This window comes from Enhydra lutris, unplaced genomic scaffold (assembly GCF_002288905.1).
Source record: "Enhydra lutris kenyoni isolate GAN:26980312 unplaced genomic scaffold, ASM228890v2 scaffoldscaffold8, whole genome shotgun sequence".
Classification (NCBI taxonomy): domain Eukaryota; kingdom Metazoa; phylum Chordata; class Mammalia; order Carnivora; family Mustelidae; genus Enhydra; species Enhydra lutris.
Genome location: NW_019154092.1, coordinates 39,721,210 through 39,746,464, shown reverse-complemented (window position 1 = coordinate 39,746,464; position 25,255 = coordinate 39,721,210). Strand labels below are relative to the sequence as shown.

The window sequence follows — 25,255 nt, the reverse complement described above, 5'->3', positions numbered from 1 at the left end:
TACTGCGTGTGGAGACAAAGTGGCCACGTGGCCGTGACCTCCGTGTGCTTCTCGGCCCCGCGCCTCCCACGCTGTCCTCTCTCAGGAGCCAATCACATCGCATCGTGCTCCAGAGAGCCTTTCCCACTGCAGAAGAACCGGGAGACTGGATGTCATTTGCTGGGACATGGGGACAGGCGATCTGAGTGGAATGGACTGTAGCTGAAAACCATCCGGCTCTGGCTCTCCTGGCTCGCTCCCTCTGCCGCCCTGATCACTGCGGAGAGAGGCGCCCTGTGCCGCCAGTGGAGTCAGGAAGCAGGGGAGCCCGGGCTGCAGCCCGCGCCTTCTCTTCACGCAGCCCGCGCTCCGGAGCGGGGCCCACACGCACCCCTGCAACCCGCCACAGGCACTGTGCGGCTGTCCCCGAGGGATCCGTGCGTGATGACGGACCTCTCCTGAGTATAATCAGGGTACTTCTTATCTGTCACCGTGCTTGAAAGGCCCTCCATTTCCTCCCGATAAAACCTGCCAGACAGTTCATCCAGCAAAGGCTCTTTGGCCATGCTCAGAGACCAGAGCCAGGCCAAGCCGGGTGCGATGCAGCAGCGACACTCTGCAGGACCCAGGAGGACCTGGAGAGGGGAGCACAGGCTCGAGTCAGAGGAGGGAGAGTCCAGGAGGGCTGGAGGGCTGCCGGAGCAGGCGGTGCCTCAGATGGGCTCAGACCTGGAAGCCACAGAGACCTACTGCTCTCCAAGCAAGGTCGCTGTCAAGGTCTAGAGTCACGTTGAAAGTCATCTGAGTACTAATTACCTTCTTATAAACATTTTTTATAAAAGTTCTTTCCATGCCAATCTCCATCGGTTTATTTAAAATAGGGATATATATGTAAAACATATATACAATTTTTAAAATTCATGCACAAACAGCCTGACCAGGGCTAGCCTGTAGAAAAGACTCCCCAGATCTGCATCTTGGGCAAGTCCAGAGCCTTCCTTGTGCTTTCCCATCTCAGAAGACAACGTGCAAACTCCCAGAGCGTGGCATTTTCACGGTACCTCTGTCTTCAGACTCCTGCTGCTCCGCGTGATTTGGTTTTCTATCCTTTAACCAGCATGGTACTAGACGTAGACCATTCCTTGATATCAGTGATCGGATCATGCATCCCAGAGGGATGCGGGAGGGGAGGGGAAAGGGATGGAAATCGCTTCGGAATATGCAACCTCAAATGCCCAGCCTCCCGGTGTGGACATGCTGTGCCACCCCACCCTCAGCCTGCCTCTCGGGCCCCTCCTCTTCCTGACCCTTCTGTGGCTGCCTGCCCCCAGCTCCCCAGCTCCCTTCAGCAGAGGACATATCTCTGTGCACTTGGTCTCCCACCGAGCCTGGATCTCAGCTCACCTTTTACCTTCCTCTGAACGAATTGGATGGATGCCAGCTACACGATGTTTAAACGTTTCTTATTACAAATGTAAAATACCAGACCCTCAAGCAAGCAACTGTGGGATCCAAGGGTGCTGAGACCTGAGCACTGTATTCTAGTCTATCATCAGAGGAAGCAAACCCGGGGCTCAGGGAAGCTGGAGTTCAGTATATGTTTTTGAATGAATGAATGCATGTATCAGTAAGCTGGGGGATGGAAGTTGAATGTAGTTCATTTATTTATTTAATAAACATTTATCAAAGGCTCACGATCTGATTTAAGTAAAATCCCTCGATGGCTCTGAGCAGAGTAGATTGGAGGGGGCAGAAGTGGTTGAAGACGAGGTTTTCTAATACCCCAGGGAGCCTACAATGGCTGTGGGAACTAACGTTTCCATGAAACAGAAAAGCCACCAGCCTCACAACACTGCATCAGCTGTCCCACTTCCAGAATAGGAGCCGGGTCATTTCGAGATCGCAGACTAGCTGGTTACCTTGGGTGAGACATTGGAGACACGCAGTGGTGGGGAGCCACAGGTGGGGACCAGAGCTTCCAGTACGAATTGCTCGTACTTACATGTGCTCTCTACACCCTACTCACCCCAACACATACAGTTGTGTTTGGCTCATTCCTGTAACAGGTCTTGAGGGCGACATTCATACTCTAGGAGGCACTGGGGAACACATGACTTCCTTGAAAAGGAGCACAAGCTGGTGGAAGAGAGAGGGATGGAGGTAGATTGAATTACAGGTCCCCATTCTTCACCCCTTGCTCTGTCCACACCCTTTGCTATGAAATGTTACAGCCCTTGCCTCTAAACCCAGCCACGGGTGTTGCTGCGCGTAGCCGACGATGCTAGCAGACGACATGCAAGGGGAGGGCTGAAGTGTGCTCACAGTGTCAGAGTCACCCCCTTGCCCTTCCACCACGGCCACGAGAAGAACCCAGAGGGACCCACCCAGACAGAGCTTTCCCCAGCCAAGTTCGGCCAGTCCTGCAGCTTGACACAGAGCTGCCTGCTGAGCCCAGGGTCAGCGAGTCGCCCCAGCCAAGCTCCAGACACATGGGAAAGAATGCTTACACCCCTGCGTGTCTTGTGGTTGCTTGTCATGGAGCAACAGCTGGCGGGTACAGAAATGCATGCAACAGCTCTCATGTCAGAGTGAAGTAGGGCTTGCAGACGGAAACACCAGGGATGTCTTTCAGCTGGACTCGTGTTAACTCCCCCAAGGAGGAGGTTGGGTCTGATTACAGAAGGGCCTCCAAGCTAGAGGAGCTAGAAGTCGTGTCAGGGACCTTTGGGATTCTTTTGGCAATGTAGTGTCTGAGTGCCCATCTAAAATGTAAGGAGAGGACAGCTCCCCACGTAAGAGTTGAAAATGCCAAATACTCACTTTCCCAGCCTCCTTTGCGGTGAGGTATAGGCACGTGACTTAGGCTCAGCCAATCAGATGCACAAGCCCCAGACTCTGAGTTGGCAGGAGGCAGCAGAGGCTCTTCTGGCGAGGGGAGGTGCTAGCAGGGACAGCAGAGGTCAGTGCCCAAGGTTGGTCCAGACTGCATGCCCAGATCTGGTACTGGGAGCACCAGAGGCGTCCCCAGTCAGTCCAGTTCCAGGCTTCCTTTCTAGGATGCAGCCCCTAAGACCACTTGGAAATTCTGAGATCCCCTTCCCCCAACACTAACTTTTCAAACAGTAATTTTTCTGCTTCAACTAGCCAGTGTTCGTTTCAGCGGCTGGCAGTCCAGAATCTTGGCTGACAAAATTTGCTTGTGCTGAGGTGTGAGGGAAGGTTTTCGCACTGGGAGGTGACAGGACCAAAGGCAAGCTTTGGGAGAACCCATTCAGCAGCAGGAGGAAGCACTCAAGGGGAAATGAGGCTGGGGCAATGAGATCATGTGTGTGTGTGTATGTGTGTGTGTGTCTTTGGATTTGTGCACATCCACAAATGGCTCATGGGATAAACAGCCCCTTCCCTATAATCAGAGCTTGGGGATTCCTGTAATTACCATGTCTGCTCTTTGTGTTTTTATCAGTACACGAGAAACCGATAGGAGTCTGAGTATCAGCTTCGTCAATGAGGAAACGTAGCCACCCTGCCCAGTTTAGACTGGAGAACGCTCAACCTGGGTGGAGAGCGGTGGGCAGGACCGTGGCCTTGCCTGGGATCAGAGTGGGTCTGAGAAACCTGCCCAGAGCACCCTTTCCCTGCCAACCCCACACAGGGTCTTAACACCACGGCTCTGGGGATGAGGTCAGGTCGGTGTCCAGGCTGCACTGTGGGGCGTACGCAGACGGGCTCTCACCTGGACATGGAAAGCCAGCAGATGGGCCAGGCTAGTAAGAGAGATGGGGTGGAGCCCTGGGCCGAAGCACTGCCTTCTCGGGCTGCCGGGCTGTCAACCCCCTGCCCCCACGCCCAGCCCCGGCAACCACTGCTCTGGCATTACGTCTTCTGGAATGTCACCTGTCATCAGACAGAAGTCGGTTTTTTCTGGCTGGTTCTTCTCACTTGGTTTAATGCTTCGAGGTTTGTCCAGGATGTAGCATCTAACACTGCTTCTCCCTTTTTCTGGCTGAGTAAGTATTAGCCAGTTGATGGGCATCCGAGTCGTTTCTGGGTTTTGGTTCTTACGAATAAGGCTTGTATGAACATTCACATGCGGCTTTCATGTGGACATGTATTTTCATCTCTTTTAGGGAAATACCCAAGAGCGGAATTTCTGGGTTTTGTGGGAAGTGTCTGGGGAGTTTTAGAAAACAGTGCGAGCTCTTTTCCAAAGTGGTTGTACTGCTTACCACTGCCACCAGCGGTATGCGAGTTCGAGCTGCTCTGTGTCCTTGTCAACATTTGGTGCCATTTCAGACACTGTTCTCTTAAACATTGTGTTTCAATGCCATGGATGCTCAAAATATATTTTGATTTCAATTTTTTGAAAAAAAAAAAAAAGCCCAGTAGACAATTTCTTGTTTTTTATCTGAATTGGCCCCAAAATGAGCGTTTTATTTATTTATTTATTTATTTTTTATCTAGATGGAAAGTATTTTCTGTAGTAATCCTAGTAATTTCCCTGTATTTAAAGTCTCTTTCTAAAGGTAGAATTAACAAGAGGTCAAACCACATGTTGCCAGCAGGGGGCGTGCATCACCCATGATTGAACTTCACTCTGCTTCCCTCGTCAGGACTTTGAGCCATGTCCCTCCGCAGAACAGGGGAGGAGGTGAAGTTGATCTTTCCTGGGCCATGACGTTTGGGGTCAGAGATGTCTGCCCATAGTGGGGATGCGGGTGGCTCCAGAAAATGAATCCGCCCCGGACTTTGGGGAAGGGTGTGAGTGCTTACTGCTGCTCAGATGTCCTGCATCTTCTGGGAGCTCAGGCTCAGGGTCTAGGCTCAGCTCGGAGCAGCCAGGTGGTAGGACACGGAGATGACAAAGGAGCAGCGAGTGAAACATCTCATGATGGCTGCAGACCAGCTCCCTTCTCCTTTCCAAACCCCATGTCACGCCGTGGCTGGGGAGGGGGGGTGGGCAGTCCTGGCTGACGGTCTTTCCTCCTCCTGGTCTGGGGATAGAGCTGCTTTCTGGCCCTGGCTTTTGCTGCAGAGCCTGGAGCTGGCTAGTGCTCTTCTCTGGCCCTTGACGCATTCCGGCGGCCCCAGGTTGGGTGACCCGTCCTGGTTCACGCACAGTCTGCCTGCACCTGCCATCCAGCGTCCTAGCGCATCCCGGCTCCCAGATGGACGGCTGTCCAAGCCAAACCCGCGAGGGCCGCTGGAGCATCCCCTGCTGTAGGTTGGCAAGCGATGCCACCCGGCCACTGTATGTCACCCCGGGCAGCACTCAGGGTCCCATCCTTCTTCCTGGATTGGATCGAACCCTGCCTTTCTGCAATCACTGCCCACAATGCTAAGACTGCCTCTTCATGCACACAGACCAGTCTGGACCTTGCTCTACGGGATGGTCGTTTACATGGGAGGCCACGTCTTCTTCTCTAGGCTGAATGTGCTCAGAATGATATCTGTTCCTTGCGTTTTCCTTGTGCGGACAGTGGGCCCTGTGTTCATGGTTGCTTCATAGGCCTGCCTGCAACTTGCTTATGTACACATGTGCCTACATCCGTCCAACGGATGCTTATGAAGCCCACCGTATGCCAGCTGTATGATAGGTCCTGGGAGCCTAACAGGGAATGGGGAGGCATGACCTCTGCCCTCCACAGAGCTCGTGGCGGAGAGAGGCAGGGGGGAGATGGGCAAGGAAACAGGCTGTTACAAGATAGTCCTCCCGGGAACTTGGAAGCACACAGACGATTCCGTGACCTCTGATGTGCTGCTGTGAGCTGGGCCCCACAGAGGAAGGAGGACACGTGGAGCCAGTCTTTGCAAATAGGAACCAAAGGAGGGCTTCTGGAACAATCTGAGATGATAGCAAAGCATTTACCTGTCACGCCCCCCACCACACGCACACACACACACACACACACACACACACACACACACACGCACACATCGTGCCAAAGAAGAGATAAACCCTGGTTAGGAGTCACAGGCATTTAGTAAGCCCCTACTCTGTTCCAGAGGCTTTGGTTTTTGGTTCTTACTGATCAATCTTACTGATCAATCTGCTGATTGAGCACTTTCTCTACATGTTCAATATGCCTTAACAGGTCATTTTCCCCCTTCCACAGATGGAGAGCCAGGCCTTGTCCCAGGCCACACAGCCAGCAGGTGCTGAGCAGTTCTAATTCTGTCCGAAGACCTCATAGTGCCAAGTCAGAGGGATGAGTTCCAAGTAGATATGAAATTTCTAGCATTTCGGATTTACACAGCAATCTTACAACTCGGGTTGTAAGAAATCTTAATAAAATCTTAATTAAGTGCCTTAATAAAACCTTAACAAAATAAAATAAGCAAGGAAGAGGAGTCCAGGGGTCCCAAGAGAAACTTTTCTTGGTGATCAATGGTGGGGAGGGTCCTCTGGGCCCTGGTTCTCTTGACTTAGCTCAGAATCCCCTGTGTGGGGCTGCACTTGGAGAAGGGCCGAGGGGAGTGGGCTCTGAGGGTTTGTATCATTTCATTTGAAAATGCAGAGAGCAACGTGGGCAAATGGAGAGTTCTTGTTAAAATATGCTGGTTAGGGGCGCCTGGGTGGCTCAGTGGGTTAAGCCTCTGCCTTCGGCTTAGGCCATGATCTCAGGGTCCTGGGATCGAGACCCATATTGGGCTCTCTGTTCAGCGGAAAGCCTGCTTCCCCCCCCTCTCTGCTTTCCTGTCTGCCTATATGTGATCTCTCTCTCTCTGTCAAATAAATAAATAAAATCTTAAAAAAAAAATGCGGTTAACCATGCCTGGCCTGGCCCAGCATGTGGGGGGGTAACCCCCAATGTGGTGGGCCTCTCCAGCGTCCATGGCTCTGGCTTGGCAATGCTGGGAACTCATGGCTCAGAAAATGCTTTGTGGATTGTCAGAGTGCCGCTCTGAGCAGTGTCTCTGAAGGGCAGCAGGTCTCTGCCCGCCAAATGGTCTCTTCCAGAAGCCAGCAGTCTCAAGGAGACAGAAGCAGAGAGATGGAACGAGAAGGATCTAGTAAGAGCCTTGCCTGCTTCGTAAGGTGAGGAGAGGTCATGAATAATGGAGAGAAACGGAGGCCGCAGACTTCTGGGAGCTTGGAGGATTTGGGGCCCCGCCCTCCTCAGGAAGGCCCCAGGCCCTGGGGACGTTGTTCACAGCCGTGGAATGCTCGGAAGTTAGGGGGACCTCCATGGGGGAGGCCCCGAGCTGTCCATGGGGTGACCTGGAGGGGCCCCAGGGGGCCCCCTTGCTGTGAAGCCAGGTGGGAAAAAGATGCCAAGGGCTTGATGTCACCTGATTCTCCCTGAAGGGAGGAGAGGGGGTGGGGTAAGGAGGACAGGCTGCCCTCAGTCCCCATGAATAAGAGATAAGGCCCAAGGAGAAACCCCGGGGCAGGTGCAGGAGGAGGTGACCGGGGGACACAGAGAGGGGCCAGGGACAGGAAGGACAGAGATAGGGCACTGAGGCTCTGTTCCGCTGCCAGAGAGGAGAGGAGGCAGGAACAGGCTGTGGACACAGGGAACCCAAGTGTGGGCTCTGGACCACCCAGAGGTGGGCACAGGAGGTCAGGGAGAAAAGACCTTGGGGCCGAGAAAGTGTGAGAAGGTGGGCGCTGTGAGTCCACAAGTGCTGAGAAGGGGCAGCCGGCAAAACGATGCCCCAGAAGAAAAAGAGGAGAAAGAAGGACATTGACTTTCTCGCCCTGTATGAGGAGGAGCTGCTGAACTACGCCTCGGAGGACGATGAAGAGGAGCTAGAGCACGAGTACTACAAGGCCAAAGGTGCGGACCGCGGGCCGACTGGTACACACGGCCCTTTCCCGTGTGCGGAGGAGGGAGGGCAGGTTCCAACGCAGCCTCATGCCCAGCGGCTGTCCTCCATCACACGGAGTAATGGGCGGGTGTTCAACCATGGTTCCCTGTACAGAGTCAAGGCCAGCTGCCCTCAGACACAGATCTCAGTGGCATGGAATGGACTAGACCCGCAGTGCCCACACTCTCCGGTCCTATACATCCCAAGAGCCAAGTTCCAGCCCGGTCTCCACCCTGCAGACTGATGGCCCAGAGCCCCCTGCTCTGCTCAGGCAGAGGGGCGTGGGGTGTGGGGAGGGGTGTGGGGAAGAGGCGTGACCCCTCACCACCTGCCCAGTGGGGGTGGGGCCTGCTGCCACCCTGGTGATGGAGAAGGGGTCTGGGGCCCATGTGGGGAGGGCATTTGTTGCTCTGCACCCTGGGGCTTGTCCTTCCAGGCTCATCCTCCCCTGCGGGGTATGGGGGCTGCTTCAGAGCAGTAACCAGAGGCGGCTGAACTGGGGATCCAGGAGTTCATTTTGGCCTAAAGAGGAGTTTTGTTGGTTTGGTTTGGTTGTGTTTGTTTGTCTTTAAAATGTTTTAAAAGATTTTGCCTGTGAGTGCCTGTAGGCTATGGACGACCAGTTTGTCACATTCTCCTCCGCTCCCTGTTGCTCAGACTAGATCTGTTTCACTCGCTGATGCTGCCGGCCTGGTCCCTGAAGGCATTATATTCTCAGGGCTTACTCCAAAGTGGCTCACTAGTTCCTGGAAGCTCCAGATTCATTCATTCACTCACCTATTCATTCATTCACTCATCCATCCATCCATCCATCCATCCATCCATCCATCCATCTGTCCATCCATCCGTCCATCCGTCTGTCCGTCCATCCATCCATCCGTCTGTCCATCCATTCGTCCGTCTGTCCGTTCATCCATTCATCCACTCATTCATTCATTCATTCATTCACCCGTTCATCCATTCAGTCGAAAGATGTCTATTGAATGCCTGCCCTGTGCCTGTCCATGGGCTTGTTCACCCAACCCTTTCTCCCTCTTCCTATCTTGACTCTGAAAGCCCAGCTCAGCTTCCCCTCTTCCATGAAGGCTTCCTTAATTCCAGTCCACCATGAGTTCCTTACCTATATCCACTTTTTCATAGTTCTGTTGCTTCACATGAGCCTGGCGTGTTGGGCTTCTAACTTCTTGAACCTCAACCATCCTGTCCCCCATGAAGGTGGGGCCCCTCTTTTTTTTTTTTTAAAGATTTTATTTATTTATTTGACAGACAGAGATCACAAGTAGGCAGAGAAGCAGGCAGAGAGAGGAGGAAGCAGGCTCCCTGCTGAGCAGAGAGCCCGATGAGGGACCTGATCCCAGAACTTTGGGATCATGACCTGAGCCGAAGGCAGAGGCTTTAAGTTGGGGCCCCTCTTTATTTGTCCTCCCTCCTCACCCAGCTCCCAGCACAGACCCAGGCTCAGAGAAGGTGGTCATCACATGAAGGCAGTGGCTCAGCGGAGGTCCCTTTCCCAGCATGGTGTTCTGGGTGCCTTTTGGAGTGGGGAGGGGCATTGTGGGAAGGAAAGGCAGGCCTGGAACAAGTGAGGCATTGCCATCTTCCCCCAGCACAGGTACTGCCTTGCCCCAGTGCAGGCGCCCCAACTCAAACCAGTGAGTGGGGAGGGGACTGCGGCTGGTGTGCATGTAGCACCCTTGACAAGCACTCTCAGCTTCTGGGGTGTTCTCCCTAGCACACGTGGCTGCTGGGGAGTGCATTCTCAAGTCTCCAGGAGCCACCACCCTGTCCACTTCTGTTCAGGGGCTCTGGGTGCCTGTGTGACTATCTGATCCCTCACATGTTTGCTCTTCTTTTTACCCTTTCTGAAGTCTTTTTACTTTCATGCTCACATTCAATCTTGAGGATTCCCGGGAACAGTCAGGGCAGATGGGATTAGTTGCATTTCAAAGGACTGAGGCCCTGGGAACTTAAGTGACTTGAGCAAAGTCACAAGTGGGAGAGAGAACAAGAAGTTCAAATAACCTTTCCCAAGGCAAGTCCCCACTCCGTCCTCAGGGCCACCACACAGATGACGCTGGGAGCGCCAGGTACATGGAGAAGCTCTCCACTCATACTAACCGATGTAACCTTCACGACTGCCCAAGGTCGAGGTGGCATTCTTGTCTTCTTTCTCAGATGAGGAAACTGAAGTTAAGTAACCTGCCCAAGATCACAGAGCTAGTAAGTAGCAGACTCAAACTTTGAGTCAAGCTGTTCTGGTTGGTCCTTGCTCTTGACTGTGGTGAACACACTTGGGAACGGAGCAAACCAAGATGGGGGCCATACTGACATTTCTCAGAGATGCAGGCCCACGGGCTCTTCAGTCAGGGCAGGTCACTGGCAGTAAATGTGGGTGACACTAACGGTAGTCACACACCAAACCTGCCGTGTCACTGCTACTCTCTAGAATGACTTGTTTCCTGCTCGCCCTGAGCTCTGGGTTGTTGCATTACTGGGAGACTCTTGGTGAGTGTGATGGGGAAGGAAAAGGAGAAAGGCCTACGTTTCCCTCTCTGTTCCTCAGGCCACCTCCAGGCTACGCTGGAGTTCACCAACAGCCGGAGGTAGCAGAGTGGCTCCCTCAGTGCCCTGAGGGAAGGCTGAGCCCAGGGCACTGGTCTCTTTCCTCTTTCCCCTAAGGACCCTTAGGGGAAGAGAGTGACTTATATCAGAACCTGAGATACAACGGATCTCAGAGGCCATCCTGCACAAACTTCCAGCCCTGGGATGCTCTTCTCTGGTCCATCCCAGACAGGGGTTGCCTAGCATTTTGGGGGTACAGTATCCCAAGGCAGCCTCCCTGAGAATGTTGTTAATGGGGATAATGGCAGGCATGATGATGATGCAGTTGATGTTGACGATGGAGATGCTGATAGCGATGATGGTGATGATGATGATGATGGTGATGATGATGATGGTGATGACCATGAAGGAGATGATGTAATGGTGATGATGCTGGCAGTCTACTACTTAAGGAGCATAGATCTTTCATCTCACTGTGGAAGGGGGTCTGTAAGCTAAGTTCCCAGAAGTGGAAATACTTGACTCAGAGAGCATGAACACTGGAATTTTTGTTTCATCTGATTTAATCCTTCTCATAATCCTTCAAGGAAGAAATTATTCCTACTTCGGAGATGAGGAAATTGAGACTCTGTGAGAAGTTTAGTTGAAATCACACAGTCAGTAATGGTAGAATTGGGATTCAAATATTGGTCAGTTTAGTTCTGTCGTCTACATTCATTTCATTGATTGATTGATTCATTCATTTGCTCACTCATTCCCCCAGGTAATTATTTATTGTGCTCCTCCTGCTTGCCAGGCTTGGAGCTAGAACCCTATGGTGCCCTCAATAGTTCTTTGTGCAGCCCTGTGCACTTTGTGTCCTCCCCTCTGGAGCCAAACAGAATCTTGTGTTTTCCACGGGATATTTGGCCCCCACATGATAGTCTCTTCAGCTATCTGAACTGAGTTTTTAATTAAAAATTTTAAATTGAAGAGTAATATATATACAGTACAAAACTTTTCCTAAAAGTACTGCCTGATGACTTTTCATGTATGTGCATGCTTGTGGAATTAACATTCAGATCAGGACATGGAACTTTTCCAGGCTCCAGAAAATTCCCTCACTCTCCTTTCCAGAGGTAACAGCTTTCCTGGTTCCATTGGTATGAGTTAGTTTTTTCCATTCTTGAGTTTCAGATAAACAAAACCATACAGTAGACACATTTTTTGTATCTAGCTCCTCTTTTTCACTCAACGTTCTACCTTAGAGATTTGCCTGTTTTGTGACTTGCTAGAAAGTTTGCTCTTTTTGTATCCTATTGTATTTTATAAATACATCTTTTATTTAACCATTCTGTTGCTGGTGGGCATTTGTGTTATTTCTAGTTTTTAACTATTAGGCATAAAGCTGCTATGAATCTTGTCTACATCTTTCGATGGACACATGGACTCATTTCTTTTGGATTTGTAACTAGAAATAGAATTGCTGGGTCACAGAGTGGGCATATGTTTAGCTACTGGTGTTTGTACCAATTTACACTCGCAACCAGCAGTGTGCGAGAGTGCCAGGGGCTCTATATTCTTGTCAACACTTAGTATTGTCAGTCTTTTTAATTTTAGCCATCCTGGTGAGTGTATGGTAGTATCTCATTGTAATTTCAATCTGCATTTCCCTGAGGAATAATGATGCTGAGCACACTTCCATATACTTAGTGGCCACTTGGGTATCTTCTCCTAGGAGATGCCTGTTTAAGCCTTTTGCCCATTTTCCAACTTTACGGAAATACAATTTTATTGAAATATAATGACCTCATAATAAAATGCACCTATTTTAAATGTGCTGTTTGATGGGCACTGACATACGTACACATCTGTACAACCATATAGCATTTACATTATTCCCAGAGGTCCCTGTGCCCCTCCTCAGTCAATTCCCTCCGCATGGTTCCCGGGGCAACCATGTTCTGCTTTCTGTTAAAGTAGATTAGTCTTTCCTAAAGGTTCATGTGAGTAACATTACGGTGCATAGAGTTTGTGTCTGGCTTCTTTTGCTCAGCATAACCTGCTCGAGATTCATCTCTATCACATATGAGGGTGGTACATTCCCTTTTGATGCTGAGTAGTCTTTCATGGTACAGATATACCCCAACTTGTTTATCCGTTCATCTGTGGTTGGAAATTTAGGTTGTTTCCAGTCTAGAGCTATTATGAATAAAGTTGCTATGAACATTTGTATGCAGGTCTTTGTGTAGACATGTTTTATTTTTATTCCCCTTGGGTAAATACCTAAAAGTGGAATGTCTGGATCTTATGGTAATTGTGTGTTTATCTTTAAACAATTTGCTGCCCATTCAAAAAAGAGTGCGGTACCTCTTTTCCTTATTGATTGTGTGAATTCTTTACCTCTTCTGAGCCTGAGTCCTTCGTTAGGTGTATGCATTCCCAGGTATCTTTTAGTTTGTGACTTGCCTTTTCATTCAGATAATGGGCTTCATTTCAGTAAGTCTCAATTTATCAATTTTTTTTAATTGCCAGTATGCTATTTAAGAAGGACCTGTGTGCCCTTGAGGTAGCTTCCTCACTTCTCTTGTACCCCAGACTCTCCTTTTCTCCAAACCATGCATCTCCAGGCCTCTGTGTCTTCTCTCATGTGATGTGGTTCTGGAATTTCTACCACGCTGCTCATTCTTCTGTGGACATTCAGTTTGGAAATGCCCCTGTGTACATGCAAAGCCATGTGGGCAACTCTTTAGGTCCTGGAGTTTTCCCAAGGAGGAATCCAAGGCTTGTCTACAGATCAGACACCCCTGTGGTGCAGATGAGGAAGAATTCAGGATTTGTTTATCACAGGAGACAAGGAGTTGTGCAAATGTACTTCCTCCTCTCTTCCCTCACGGTGCTGTGATCAGGATCTTCATCCGAACCAGGGACTTCAAAGAAAAGGCATCAAAAGCAAACAGTACAAGCTTCTAGGAACCAAAGAGAGGGGAAATCTGTGTCCCTGCCAAGAAGGGAGCCCTGATGAAGCTCTGCGTCACTCAGCTCTGGGACAGCTCTTCCTGGGACTGTAATGATAGTGCTCAGGAGGTCAGGGGAGGTGAGGGCTGACAATGCAACTGCGTTCATAGAGGACAGAGAGGAATGTGAGAGCAGGTGCAGGCTCTGAAGGCCGTATCTAGGAAGTGTCTAGGTGCTGTGCTGGAAAGGTCACAGACTAGGTCCAGAGGCCCTGGGTTGGCTCCAGTGATGACACTGGGTGGTGTGTGACCTGGGCTTTCCCCCGTCTATAGGTTCCTTACCTGTAAAATGAGTGTGCACCATTAAATAGGAGGTTTTGGTCTTACAGGAGAACTTGGTGTGGGTCTGACCCTGGCTCAGAGGCTTGTGGGCTGTACCAGGGGTTTATAGAGACCTTTTGGCTGGGTATCCCCTGAGGAGCTGGTAGGAGTTATGGCTTCTTCAAGCCCATGTAGGATTCTGGGTTTTCTGATAAGCCTGCAACCTGTCCTCTTTTCTCCTCCAGTGTACGAGGTGGTCACAGCCACAGGGGACGTTCGTGGTGCAGGGACAGATGCCAATGTCTTCATCACCCTTTTTGGAGAGAATGGGCTCTCTCCCAAGCTCCATCTCACCAGCAAGTGAGTACCGACTTGGCCTTGGTGGGATCGTCGACTGTTACTCGGGATTAATGCAGTTCTAGAAGCCAGGGAGAAGACCTGTGTAGCCACAGGCATATTAAGTGGCACAAGGCCTCTGCTAACAGCAGACCTCATGCCAACCAGGTCCTTCCCAGTGATCTCCTATCAACCTTCCTGTTGGTTTTCGTGTGAAGTAATACTTACTTCGGATCTCAGAATTCCCAAGAATCCTATTAGCTGTCCCTTGATATGGGACCAGGAACCCTGGGTCTGGGTCCAGCTTTACCACATAGTTGCCATGTCACTTTGGCCAAACCTCTTCACATCCAAAGCCTTGGCTCCCTCCTCTAGCATCTAGGAGGGATCATCCCCCTTTTAGGAACCTCACAGGACAGCTGAGAGGAGGAAACAAAACCATGCATTCAAAGGAGCCAGGAGTTTAAAATGCTCTGACCTGTGTCTCTCCTAGGGCCCAGCACCACACGACACCTGCCTGTGAGCTAGCGCACACACACACGGACTCCTGTGTGGGGACTTGTGCACGTGTGTTTCTGTAGACGTGCTCTGTGTGTGTGTTCGTGTGTATGCGCCTGTGTCATTTGTAATTCATTAAGAGCAGGGCTGCTGCCTCTTGGTTTTGATCCTCTCCCCCGAACACACGCGTGCATACACGGATACCCCCAGAGCAGAATGTGGGCTGCTTTAGCGGAGTTCTGCAATCCCCAGGCTGTCTAGGGGCGGCCGCAATGTCGTAGGCAGCTGGCTCTCAGTCTGTGCTGAACGGAACGGGGGATGGGTCCGTTGGTTCTGAGCCCGCTGTACCCCTATCCTCCCTTCCTCCAGAGCAGCCCGATTTATGGTTGCCTTGCCCACTGAGTTTCTGAGTCAGATTTCATTTGTGCCAAGAGTTCTATAGCCAAGAAAAATGTGAAAATCCACTACATTTATTTCAACTCATTCATGGGGAAACTGAGACCTAGAGAAGAGGGGCCAATAACTCTGAGCCATGGAGCTTCTAGACGGTAAAGCTGGTCTTCAAACCCCAGGTGATGCGGACACCTTCCTCGAGCATGGGCCCTGCGGCCCAGAGGGTGTGTGTTAGCTTCCCCTGCAGGCTTCCTGAGCCTCCAGGTTGTGACCTCCTGGGGGGTGGGGGGGGCAGTAGGGGAGGCTGTGGAGGGGTGGGGCCCCCAGTCCAGGATATCCCCGAACTCTGTGCTTCGAAGACTGACCCAGCCCTGCATCCCAGGTTTGCCCTGAGCGTGGGCTGTGGTCTAAATGTGGCCCCATCGAGGCAGGTTTAACGTCTGATTTTGTCCATTTCCGCAGAACAGGGTACCCGTCTTCTTGTACCGCTTACTCTGTGGAGTGACTGGCTTGCGGAAGTCTCTCTCTCCAGTGATGTGGGCACGGTAAAGAGAAGACATGAAATGTCCATCCTCTTTGCCATGTGACCCCCCTCCCCACCCAGCGCACTATTCTAGGGAGAAGCCACTAAGCTCTAGGAAATCAGCCAGGGTGGTTTCTGGAGTCCCCAGCCTGCCTCTTTTAAACGAGAAGAACCCTTTTCTCCTTTCACGGTGGTTCCTTGCTGTTTTTCCTACTTTCTGCACCTAGTACCCTCACTCTTCCCCGCCTCACTATTTTCTTCTGTCAAAACAGCCTCCCAAGAAGGCCTCAGAGTCACCTTTCATAAACCAGGAGGAAGGTTTGTCAATGAGTCCCCATTCCCAGGAGCCTGAATTCCAGCCTTCCTTCCAGCCTTCCTTCCCAGCGCAGAAGGGAAGCCTGCATCACGGCAGAGAGAGGGACAGGGCAGGGAGGCCTCCAGGTGTCACACATCGGCCAGCATCTCCACGCCAGCCCCATGGACAGAAATGGGCACTCCCTCCCTGTGACTCAGTGGGTCTCTCCGTACCTGTGTTGTGCTCTGGGCTGGGGAGCAAGGGCACGGGTCTGGCCAGGACCCCAGTCGGGCTGGCCTGGAAGGCTCTGTAGGAGCCCAGGGGGAGCAGGTGATTTTAGAGGTGGGGCTCATTTTGTAGCCTCTGCTATCTGTCCTGGGAGGCTGGAGAGGTGATGTGCAGAGGGGTGCCAGGTGAGGCGGACCTCAAGGGGTGGCCGGCTTGTCCCTCCAGCCCCTCTCCCAGCGGCTTGCAAACAGGCAGAGCTCAGTGTTACCGGTCAGGGCTGCCAGAGCAGGACTTCACAGGGAAGAGCAGGTGATCTGGGCCTTGGGTGGTGAAAAAGACCCAGATGAGAGGGGACAGGGGAAGGGTACTTCAGACCACAGGGAAGAGCCTGCAGACACACGGAGGCAGCAAGGGGCTGGGAGGGGAGGACCGGGTCTTAGAAGGCCCTGCTTACAAGCTGATCAGTGGGGGCCCAACTTACAACATGCCCGGGAAAGATTAATTTGGTCTCTGTAAGATCCAGGGAAGTGTCTGCAGAGAGAATGGCAAAGACACACTCCTCGCCATCTAAGATGCCTTCAGTTCATGACGGAGACCTTGGGCCTGGGAGCTGAGCGCCACTTTCCAAGGACTTCCAGGCTACTGGAGGACCCCAGATGTGAGGGCCGCAGAGGTCACCTTGCTCTATGACATTGAGATGGAGGTGTTCCAGCCCACCCTTTGCCCGCACCCCTGCCCTGGGGTCTGGCTCCCAGTCTCTTGGCTCACTGTGGGCTGCTGTTCCCTCCTCACTACTCGGTGTGACCCCAAAGCCAACTCGTGTGTCAACTGAAACTAAGCTCCCTTTCCTCGCTTTACACACACATACACACACACAGAGAGAGAGAGAGAGAGAGAGAGAGAGAGAGAGGCTACAAGGTGTTCTTGAGTGTATAGACTTCCCCGATACTCGGGGCACCAGAGCGGGTGCCCAGCACAGCAATGCAAACAGTTTGAAATGGAATCCTAGACAGACCCCATCGTCTGAAGATGAAGCCACTGCCTCCCTGGAATTTCCCACAGCTGCTTTTCTCCACGGCGTCTGGCCACACTCCCACACCCCACCTTCCTCTCCTGTGTCTCCTGCACCCTCTTTTTTCTCTCTCCCCTCTGTTCCTGCTCTGTCTTCTGCCTTTTCTCCCGTGCCCTGGGACTTCACCTGTCTCCCACCTGGCCCAACAGAATGTTTACTTCCCAATACAAATGAATTCTGCCCAATTATTTGGCGCCTGATGTTAACATGCTGACTGTTCTGACCCTCATGGTCTAGTGTCTGACTCCTCGGTACATACCAGGTCCTCTGTTAGGCAGCAAAGAGCGTGGCACGTTCACTTTGATCCCCTGCCAGCTGACCTCCTCCCAGACCCCACACCAGCTGAATGTCAACAGCCACGTGGCTCCCAGAGGAAGGTCCCATGTTCTGGGTGCCCTTCCCTGTCACCCAGGACCACCCCCAGCCCTGGGTCACATGTCCAGAATATGGCAAAAGGATGGGATCTCATGCATCTTCGGGAACATGGTTCTCCCGTGGAGAATTCACCATCTGAGTGTCAGAGAATGCCTGGCATTTTAGCCCCCTAGCTTGGCCATGTTGGTGGCTAAAATGCCCTGTGCAGCCTTTATAGGCTTTCCTGGGTAGGGGTCCCCACTGAATGGGTAGGCTCGGCCAGGGAGGGGGCTGTGTACTGCATTAGCCTTCATTTGCTGAGCGACCAGGAGCCATGGGGAAGCCACAGCCTCCCGCAAGGAAACATGAGGAAGTCTGCATCTCTAATGTTTCCTTTGTGAGGGGACTATCTGGCCCTTGGTACTTCTCTCTCGCCTCCAGTCAGTTTTCTGAAATCAACCTCTATTGCATTCTGACTTCCCAGAAGCAGGAATTTCAGAATCTGTCCTGGCAGGTGGCAGCTGGGGCTTGTTTGGGATTATTGTGTCCCCTCTCTGGAAGAAGACTGTCCGGGGAGGTGTGTCTCTTCAGTCCTTCCCTTCCTTCTACCAGGGAGAGGCCCTGGGCCCCAGAAGGCCTTCCTCTCATCGGCCAGGGAGATGCTGGTCCCCGTCACATGAGCTCCATGGACAATTGCTCCACATCCTGTGACATGCTGGAACCTTCCGCTGGGGTCCTGAGACCCTCTGCCCATCCTGGTAGACCTTTCTCTCCTGGTCTCCTCCTTCCACCTTGCTTTTGAACATTTGTTTTCTGCAGGACAGTACACCATGGTTGACTATTAACAAACACACTGGGATGTCTGAATTCACAGGCCACCTGGTCAAGGCCATAGGGCATTTCTGAAGGTCAAAGGCAGCTGTCAGAGCTTCTTCAGAAGGGGCTGTGGTCAGAGGCTTCCCAGGACTCCAGCTGCTTTCCTTTCAAATCGCCCCCTTCTCTCCCTGCTCATCGGCATTGGCTGCTTCCCCAATTCCAGGCCCCACAGCAGGTGAAGCCTGACCATCCTCAGACTTGTCCCCAAGGATTCACGCCAGGGGGCCGTAGGCCGTGGGGAGTAGGGGGCGGGGGCTGAGGAAATGGGACTGCACCATATTTGTGACGGCAAATCATGACGCACTCCCTTCGGAAATGTACACAGACAAGAATAAACCACCATCACTTCATAGTAGTCTTACCATCTAGACGTGATGTTTTTGAATAAATCCTTCCAGTCTGTTGCTTTTAAGTGCAGTTGGTATCCTGTTGTGTTGGTCGTTCTGGTCATACATTCTATTTTTAATCTGCTTTTTCTTTTATGCCTCTATCGTAAGCCTGTATCTGCTGCATTAACTCCTCTTTGATAACAGGAGTTTTTGATGGCTGCATGGCATTCAACCGCAGCTCTTCCCAGGGCCACTCTTTCTTGGGTCGATGTAGAGATAGAGACACTCTTGTCTGGTCAAAAATTGTCTCTTGTTGTCTCATGTTGAAACAGAAAATAACTCCTATTCACTTCTTTCACACAATCCTGAGGCACAGAACCATGTTCACGTGTGTTTCACACCATGGCACACGACGGCTTTGACTGTAATGCGACGTGGGCTGTGTGGTTAGTCACTGTTGGAAGTAAGCCTCTGACAGATATATGCAACGAGCCTGCAAATGGGTCCTTTCCCTCGAGCAGAAATCCAGAAATTTCTAGCATTTTCTCCTTCCCACCCTCTGTGGCCGGACCTCTACTTGTCCCCTGACAAGGCTGCCCCTGTGTACGCTTGTCACCTGACTTCATGATCTCTGCCTGCTTTGGGAGGGCCGGAGGCCTCCTGCCTCACCGTGTGCCCACCTTCAGGAGACTTCTCAGGACGGACTGTTTGCCAAAGTGGGTCTGTTTGCAGGCCCACAGCGTCCCAGTCCATAGGACCTTACAAGCCTTCTGTGGCTGAGAGAGTCTAAGCCTTGTTGCCTTGGACAGAAGGCTCTTCACCTCCCTCTTTATCTGGCCAATAAATAGGCATGTGTGTTCTACACTTTTCTTTTCCCGGGGGCTGTGTGATGGTGCCGGGAGCCCCGGCTGGGAGCCCGGTGGGAGGTCCACAGCTCTCCGGACCTGTGAGGCCTGCACTGTGGGGGCAGGAAGAGCCATGAGCAGGCTCCACGGGCAGGGTCCCGGCCCATACAGAGGATGCAGCAGTGTCCGCACGAGATCCCGGCTTCTGCTCCCAAAGGACTGCGTGGGAAGCCCGCCCCGGGCCTCCTGCATGTAAGCTGGATGGAATCCAGGATGCACCTGAGTTTGGATTCACCTGGGCAGCTCGCTGAGGAACCTCTCAGGTGTACTTGCCTCTGTTCACACCTTCTGTGTGATGCTCGATATGCATTCCCTCACCACCTGACTCCCCTGGTTGCTGTTTGGGTTGAGTGTTTCCTTTCTTGTTGGAATAGCAGGACCGTGGGCCACCACCCAAGGTCTGCATCTGCTTGGGGCTGCCATTGCAACTCCCCCAAGCAAAAGCAAGGCGAGTGAGGAGAGGCCTGAGCGCCTGCAGACCGAGAGCACCATGCATTCACTGTGCCTGCCTTCCTCCTCCACTGTCCCAACCCAGAGCAACCAGAGCCCACTGGGTCATGACTCTGGAGATCTGGGTTCTGGTCCCAGCTCTGCTACCAACCAGCACTTTCCCTGTTTGTAAAATGGGGCTGATACCGCCCGCCATACTTGTCTTAGCGACACACGACAGGCATCCCAGGAGAACTTGACTATGAAAACAAGGAGCGGATACCAACCGCCCTTGCCCTCTGTCAGGAAGGAATCTCGGAATGGGAGCGGTTGCTCGTAGCTCTTCCCGGAACTGGGATGGTGGAGGAAGAAGGGGGATGCCAGCCCTTGGCTCTCCTCCTGGGCTTGTGAGCCTAGTGCAGATCTGTGCTAACTGTGCACGTTCATTGTAGGAGTGAATCTGCCTTCGAGAAAGCCAACGTTGACGTGTTCCGGGTGAGGACCAACAATGTGGGCCTCATCTACAAAATCAGGTAGGAATCTGAACTCTGACCAGGGAGGGACTGAGAGGAAGTCCAGTAGATTAGGAACTAACATCACTACTGACGCTTTCTAAGTATTGATTACCCCCTGATGTCATTTCAGGGGTGACCAAAGGCCCAGATCTTTCCCTCCCACCCTAAACTTTCCCATTAGAGATTCACTTCTTTGGATGAAGACAGTTTGAGACAATGTCTCACAAACTTGGGAAATCGGCTCTGAGAGGCACCAGCACGGTGATCAGGAGCGGACTCTCTGAGTCCAGATTGCTGTGGTTCAAACGTCTGCCCCGTCATTTGCTAGCTGTGGGACTTCAGGAAGTTCTTCTCCAAGCCCCACTTCCCTCACTTGTAATAATGAGTTAGTGAGGACTCAACAGTTTAGTGCTTAGACAGTAGCGCTCAGCAAAGGTTAGAAATGCCAAGTCACTTTGCAGGACACCTCGTGACAGAGAGCTTGTCCCTCTGGGGGTGTTGGTGTGAGCATATGGGGAGGGAGAACTCTATCAGCCTGGCTGTCAAGGCAGAGCCTCCCCCCTCCCTCTCTACTACCCAGGCCCATTCAAGTTCATTCCCATTTATCAGGAGGTCAAGGTCACGTGTGGTCTGATTGCCCCCAGGCTAGGGTCAAATGCTTCCTCGGTTGAGTCCTGTTTTATCTACCTCCCACTAGAAAGTATAGGACCATAAACTTTCCTGAGGAAGTAAGGGACATAGGAGAGCCCTGGCACTGGCTTTGTGTGTGTGTGGGGGGTGGGGGATGACAAAACAGGGAAGAGGATGGTCGGGGAGAGGGTGTTGGTGTGGGGAAAGGCAACCAGTACTCTGAGGTCCTACTGCCAGGCAGAGGTCTGCACCCTCATGTATGTCATGTGTGACATGGGTCCATCAGGGCTGTGCTGCCTTGAGCTGTGTTTGTCCCACAAACAGCGAAGGTAAGGCCTCACTACGACCGGCAGGGAGGAGATGCTTGGCGCAAAGTGAGGCCATCCAGAGGTGAAGGTCTGGGGGAGAAACTGACCTCAGAGGAAAAGTTGGGGCTGCCAAAGCACGAGTGGGACTGCCAGAAGTGAGGGGAACTTGGGAGGCCAGACTTTGAAGAGTGAGGATCTACGTCGCCCAATACAGCAGCCCCTGGACACGTGTGGCTTCTGGGCACTTGAAATGCAGCTGGTCCAAACTGAGATGCATAGGACGTATAGAAACACACCAGATGGGGCGCCTGGGTGGCTCAATGGTTTAAGCCGCTGCCTTCGGCTCAGGTCATGATCTCAGGGTCCTGGGATCGAGTCCCACATCGGGCTCTCTGCTCAGCAGGGAGCCTGCTTCCCTCCCTCTCTCTGCCTGCCTCTCTGTCTACTTGTGATCTCTCTCTGTCAAATAAATAAATAAAAAATCTTTAAAAAAAAAAAAAAGAAACACACCAGATTTTTGAAAACTTAGTAAAAGAAAAGAACGTCAAATACCTTATTAGCAAATTTTCGCATGGTCACATGTTGAAATAATAAGTGGATGAAATAGAATACGTTATTTAGATGAACTTCACCTGTCCCTTTGCTTCTTTTTTAATGCGGCTACTAGAAAATCTAAGCTTATGTACGTGGCCCACATGTGCAGCTCAGGTGATACTTCCACGGGTCAACATCAGTCTAGATGGCCGGGGGGATTGTCTGGGTGGTAGGACTAAGGCGAGTATCTTTGGGGGGCGGTCTGGGGTCTGGAGATCAGGGAGGGAAGGGAAGCTCAAGATGGTCCTGGGCAATCCTGGATTTTCTGTGGAAGGTGCTATGACCCTGCTGGTGATTCGACCTTGCACGGTATTCCCATTTGGGAGATGAGGCTCGAGGGGTAACGCAACCACAAGAACTAAATGATGGCACCCCTCTTTGGAGTGAACATCTGGGTATTCTAGTGTGGAATGGGTGTCGTCTCTGTTCGGCCAATGACGTGTGGGTGTCTGCTTCCGCCCCAGGATGGAGCATGACAACACAGGCCTGAACGCCAGCTGGTACCTGGATCGTGTGATCGTGACCGACATGAAGCGGCCTCACCTCCGCTACTACTTCAACTGCAACACTTGGCTGAGCAAGGTGGAAGGAGACCGCCAGTGGTGCCGTGACCTGCTAGCTAGCTTCGACCCCATGGACATGCCCCGAGGTCAGTGCCAAGGCTGGCCTGCCTGCCATTCCTCCCTGCCAGGGCTGGCCTGTGCCTCTCTCTTGCTTTGGGCAGTTCCCTGTCCTCTTGCCACTCCTCTAGAGTCTTCTTATTGGCCAGGGTTTGGCTGAGGCCCCATCTTCTTCACGTGGCTTCCCCAAGAGCAAGCATATGTGCTCTGGGGGCTCTGGGGATGGGGAAAAGTGAGAGGACCTGGAGGCCTGTTGGAGGGGTGGGCTCAGTTCTGAGCATATCCTGTGTTTTTAATAACTCTGGTTGATGGGTATCCACCGAGAGTCCTCTCTGAGGTCAAAGGCAGTTTTCCCTGTCTTCCTATTTCTTTGCCGTTCTTCTGATGCCCAAAAGAAGGGGAGCTCTGGCCAGGGCATGGCGGATGGGAATCAGAACCCCCCGTCCAGGGCTCCATCAAGATGTTCCATCTCTAACTGGTTTTATGAGGAAGGGAACAACTAATTTCAAGTGCATCTCTGGCCAGAGGCCTTAAATTCAGTTGTTTCAGCTCAACAGGAGGCAGGGGGACAAATCATGTAAACACACACACCATATCCCATGACCTATTTTATCACACTTTTGTCCCTTAAAGCTCTGACCTCACCTCGCCTCATATTGGACACATCTGCCTTTCCAGAAAGGGAGAAATCACACGTGGGTACCACCATCATAACACCTTGCTTGCAGAGAGTCATGGACCATTGGAAAGAAAGGCATTTGATAGCCAGGAGAAGTGACTTTGCCAGGGTCACTCAGCAAAGGCAGACGCCCTCCTTAGACTCTGTCTTCCAGCATGTGCCCTGTGGTCTCCAAATTCCATCCTCTCTTGCAACCCATCTGGGCAGAATAAAACATATCCCATGTCCCACTGTCAGCCTTTGATTTCCTACCTTCCAGCTGACCTTGAACTTGCCTCATTCCTCTGTGGCCACCATCATCATAACTTGCAAAGTCATTGTTTCTTCCTTCCTTTCTTTCTTTTTTTCTTTCTTTCTTTCTTTTTTAATATTTTATTTATTTATTTGACAAATAGGCAGAGAGGCAGACAGAGAGAGAGGAGGACACAGGCTCCCCACTTAGCAGGAAGCCCGATGTGGGGGGCTTGATCCCAGGACCCTGGGATCATGACCTGAGCTGAAGGCAGAGGCTTTAACCCACTGAGCCACCCAGGCACCCCCACTGCTTCTTTTCTTGAAAAGATATGTTGTTGATCTTTCTCTTCATAGCAAAAGCCAATTTGATCATTGTAGAGAATTTATAAAACAGAGACACATGCAGACATAAGAACGGAATACCTGTAATTCTATCACCTAGATAAACATCCCTGGTGACATTTTTGTGCACTCATATCTAGTCTTTTCCATGTGTGTATAGTTTGAAAGAATGGGCTAGTCCAACATCCTGTTTTAGAGCATGTTTGTTTCTGTGTCTTTAAATACTGCTCGACACTCCTGCTTGCCATGGCTGTGGAGTGCTCTGGGGTAGGCAGGTACCACCTTTGACTCACTGAACCCCTTATTGTCTGATTTACATTGTGTCCTCCTCTGCAATTTTACTGTTACTATAAACAATACACCTAAATCTTTGCACAGACTAATGAGTTTTTCCTTCGGATAAATTCCTAAATAGAATATATAGGTCAAATATAATGCACATGGTTAAGACTTTAATGGGCATTTCTGTCCTAGAACTGTCCTAGAAAGGGTGCATCAGTGCACAATCCCACCAGCTGTGCAAGAGCGCCCACTTTCCTCACCCTCAATACTTAGTACTGTTTAATTTTCTAACTGGATAGGAACAGGGACTTTGTGATGTGATCTCTTTGGTTATTGGTGAGGCTGGATATTTTTTATACATTTATTGGTTATTTATAGTGTGTGTGTGTGTGTGTGTGTGTGTGTGTGTGTGTGTGTGTGTGAGAGAGAGAGAGAGAGAGAGAGTGAGAGAGAGAAGGGAGAGAGTGAGAGAATTGTCTACCCAAGCCCCATGCATGTCTTCTCACTTGGGGTGAATATCATAGATTTTTCCCAAAGAGGATTTTTCTTTGATTCTTGATCCAGTCTCTTTACTAGGATCAATCCTTAGCAAGTTGTCAAGCTGGCTATCTTCCTCTCCGCTCTTAGGCCCCCCTTTTTTTGGGTCTTTTCCCACCATTTAGTTCCTACTTCCACCTTTTGCTTTGGCCACATGAAAATCCAGGATTCCTCTGTTGGAAGAGCTTCTGAAAAGTCACCATTAAGAATGTATTAGCATGCATGGAGCGCTGGGTGTGGTGCAAAAACAATGAATACTGTTACGCTGAAAAGAAATAAATAATTTTAAAAAAGAAAAAAAAAAAGAATGAATTAGCATCACTCCATGGTTCTCCAACTTTCCAGGAGAATCACCCAGGGTAGTGTTCTTGCCTTGAGGGAAAGACAAGACCCGCTGACGTCGTCCATCATTCAGACCACCTGGGCCCCCCGCCCTTTTCTGAGTAGGAGGGCACTGGACTTTTAGTATTTCCAGGCTGGATTCTGGAAGAGGGAATGAAAAAGGGGATCTTCGAATATTCAATGGACTGCGCTGGTAAACAAAAGTTTAACTCTCTTTGCTTTTCCCCTGGGATTATACCAACTGGATGGTTGGTTGCTGCGGAAGGTCTCTGATGATCCAAATGGGGAAGATAATTATTTCTTCGTCCACGCAGTTTGATAGATGAG

At 51.3% G+C, this 25,255-nt stretch overlaps 1 protein-coding gene across 1 annotated transcript in view; it reads left to right on the top strand.

The window, feature by feature from the left end:
- The first annotated feature begins 7,630 nt into the window (after positions 1–7,630).
- Positions 7,631–25,255, top strand: part of LOC111142652 (lipoxygenase homology domains 1) — a 151,372-nt gene continuing 133,747 nt past the window's right edge. Inside the window, exons 1-4 of the mRNA XM_022495969.1 lie at positions 7,631–7,757; positions 13,853–13,967; positions 20,298–20,378; positions 22,357–22,541. Of these exons, the coding sequence (XP_022351677.1) occupies positions 7,631–7,757; positions 13,853–13,967; positions 20,298–20,378; positions 22,357–22,541 (508 nt within the window). The remainder of the gene's footprint in view (positions 7,758–13,852; positions 13,968–20,297; positions 20,379–22,356; positions 22,542–25,255) is intronic.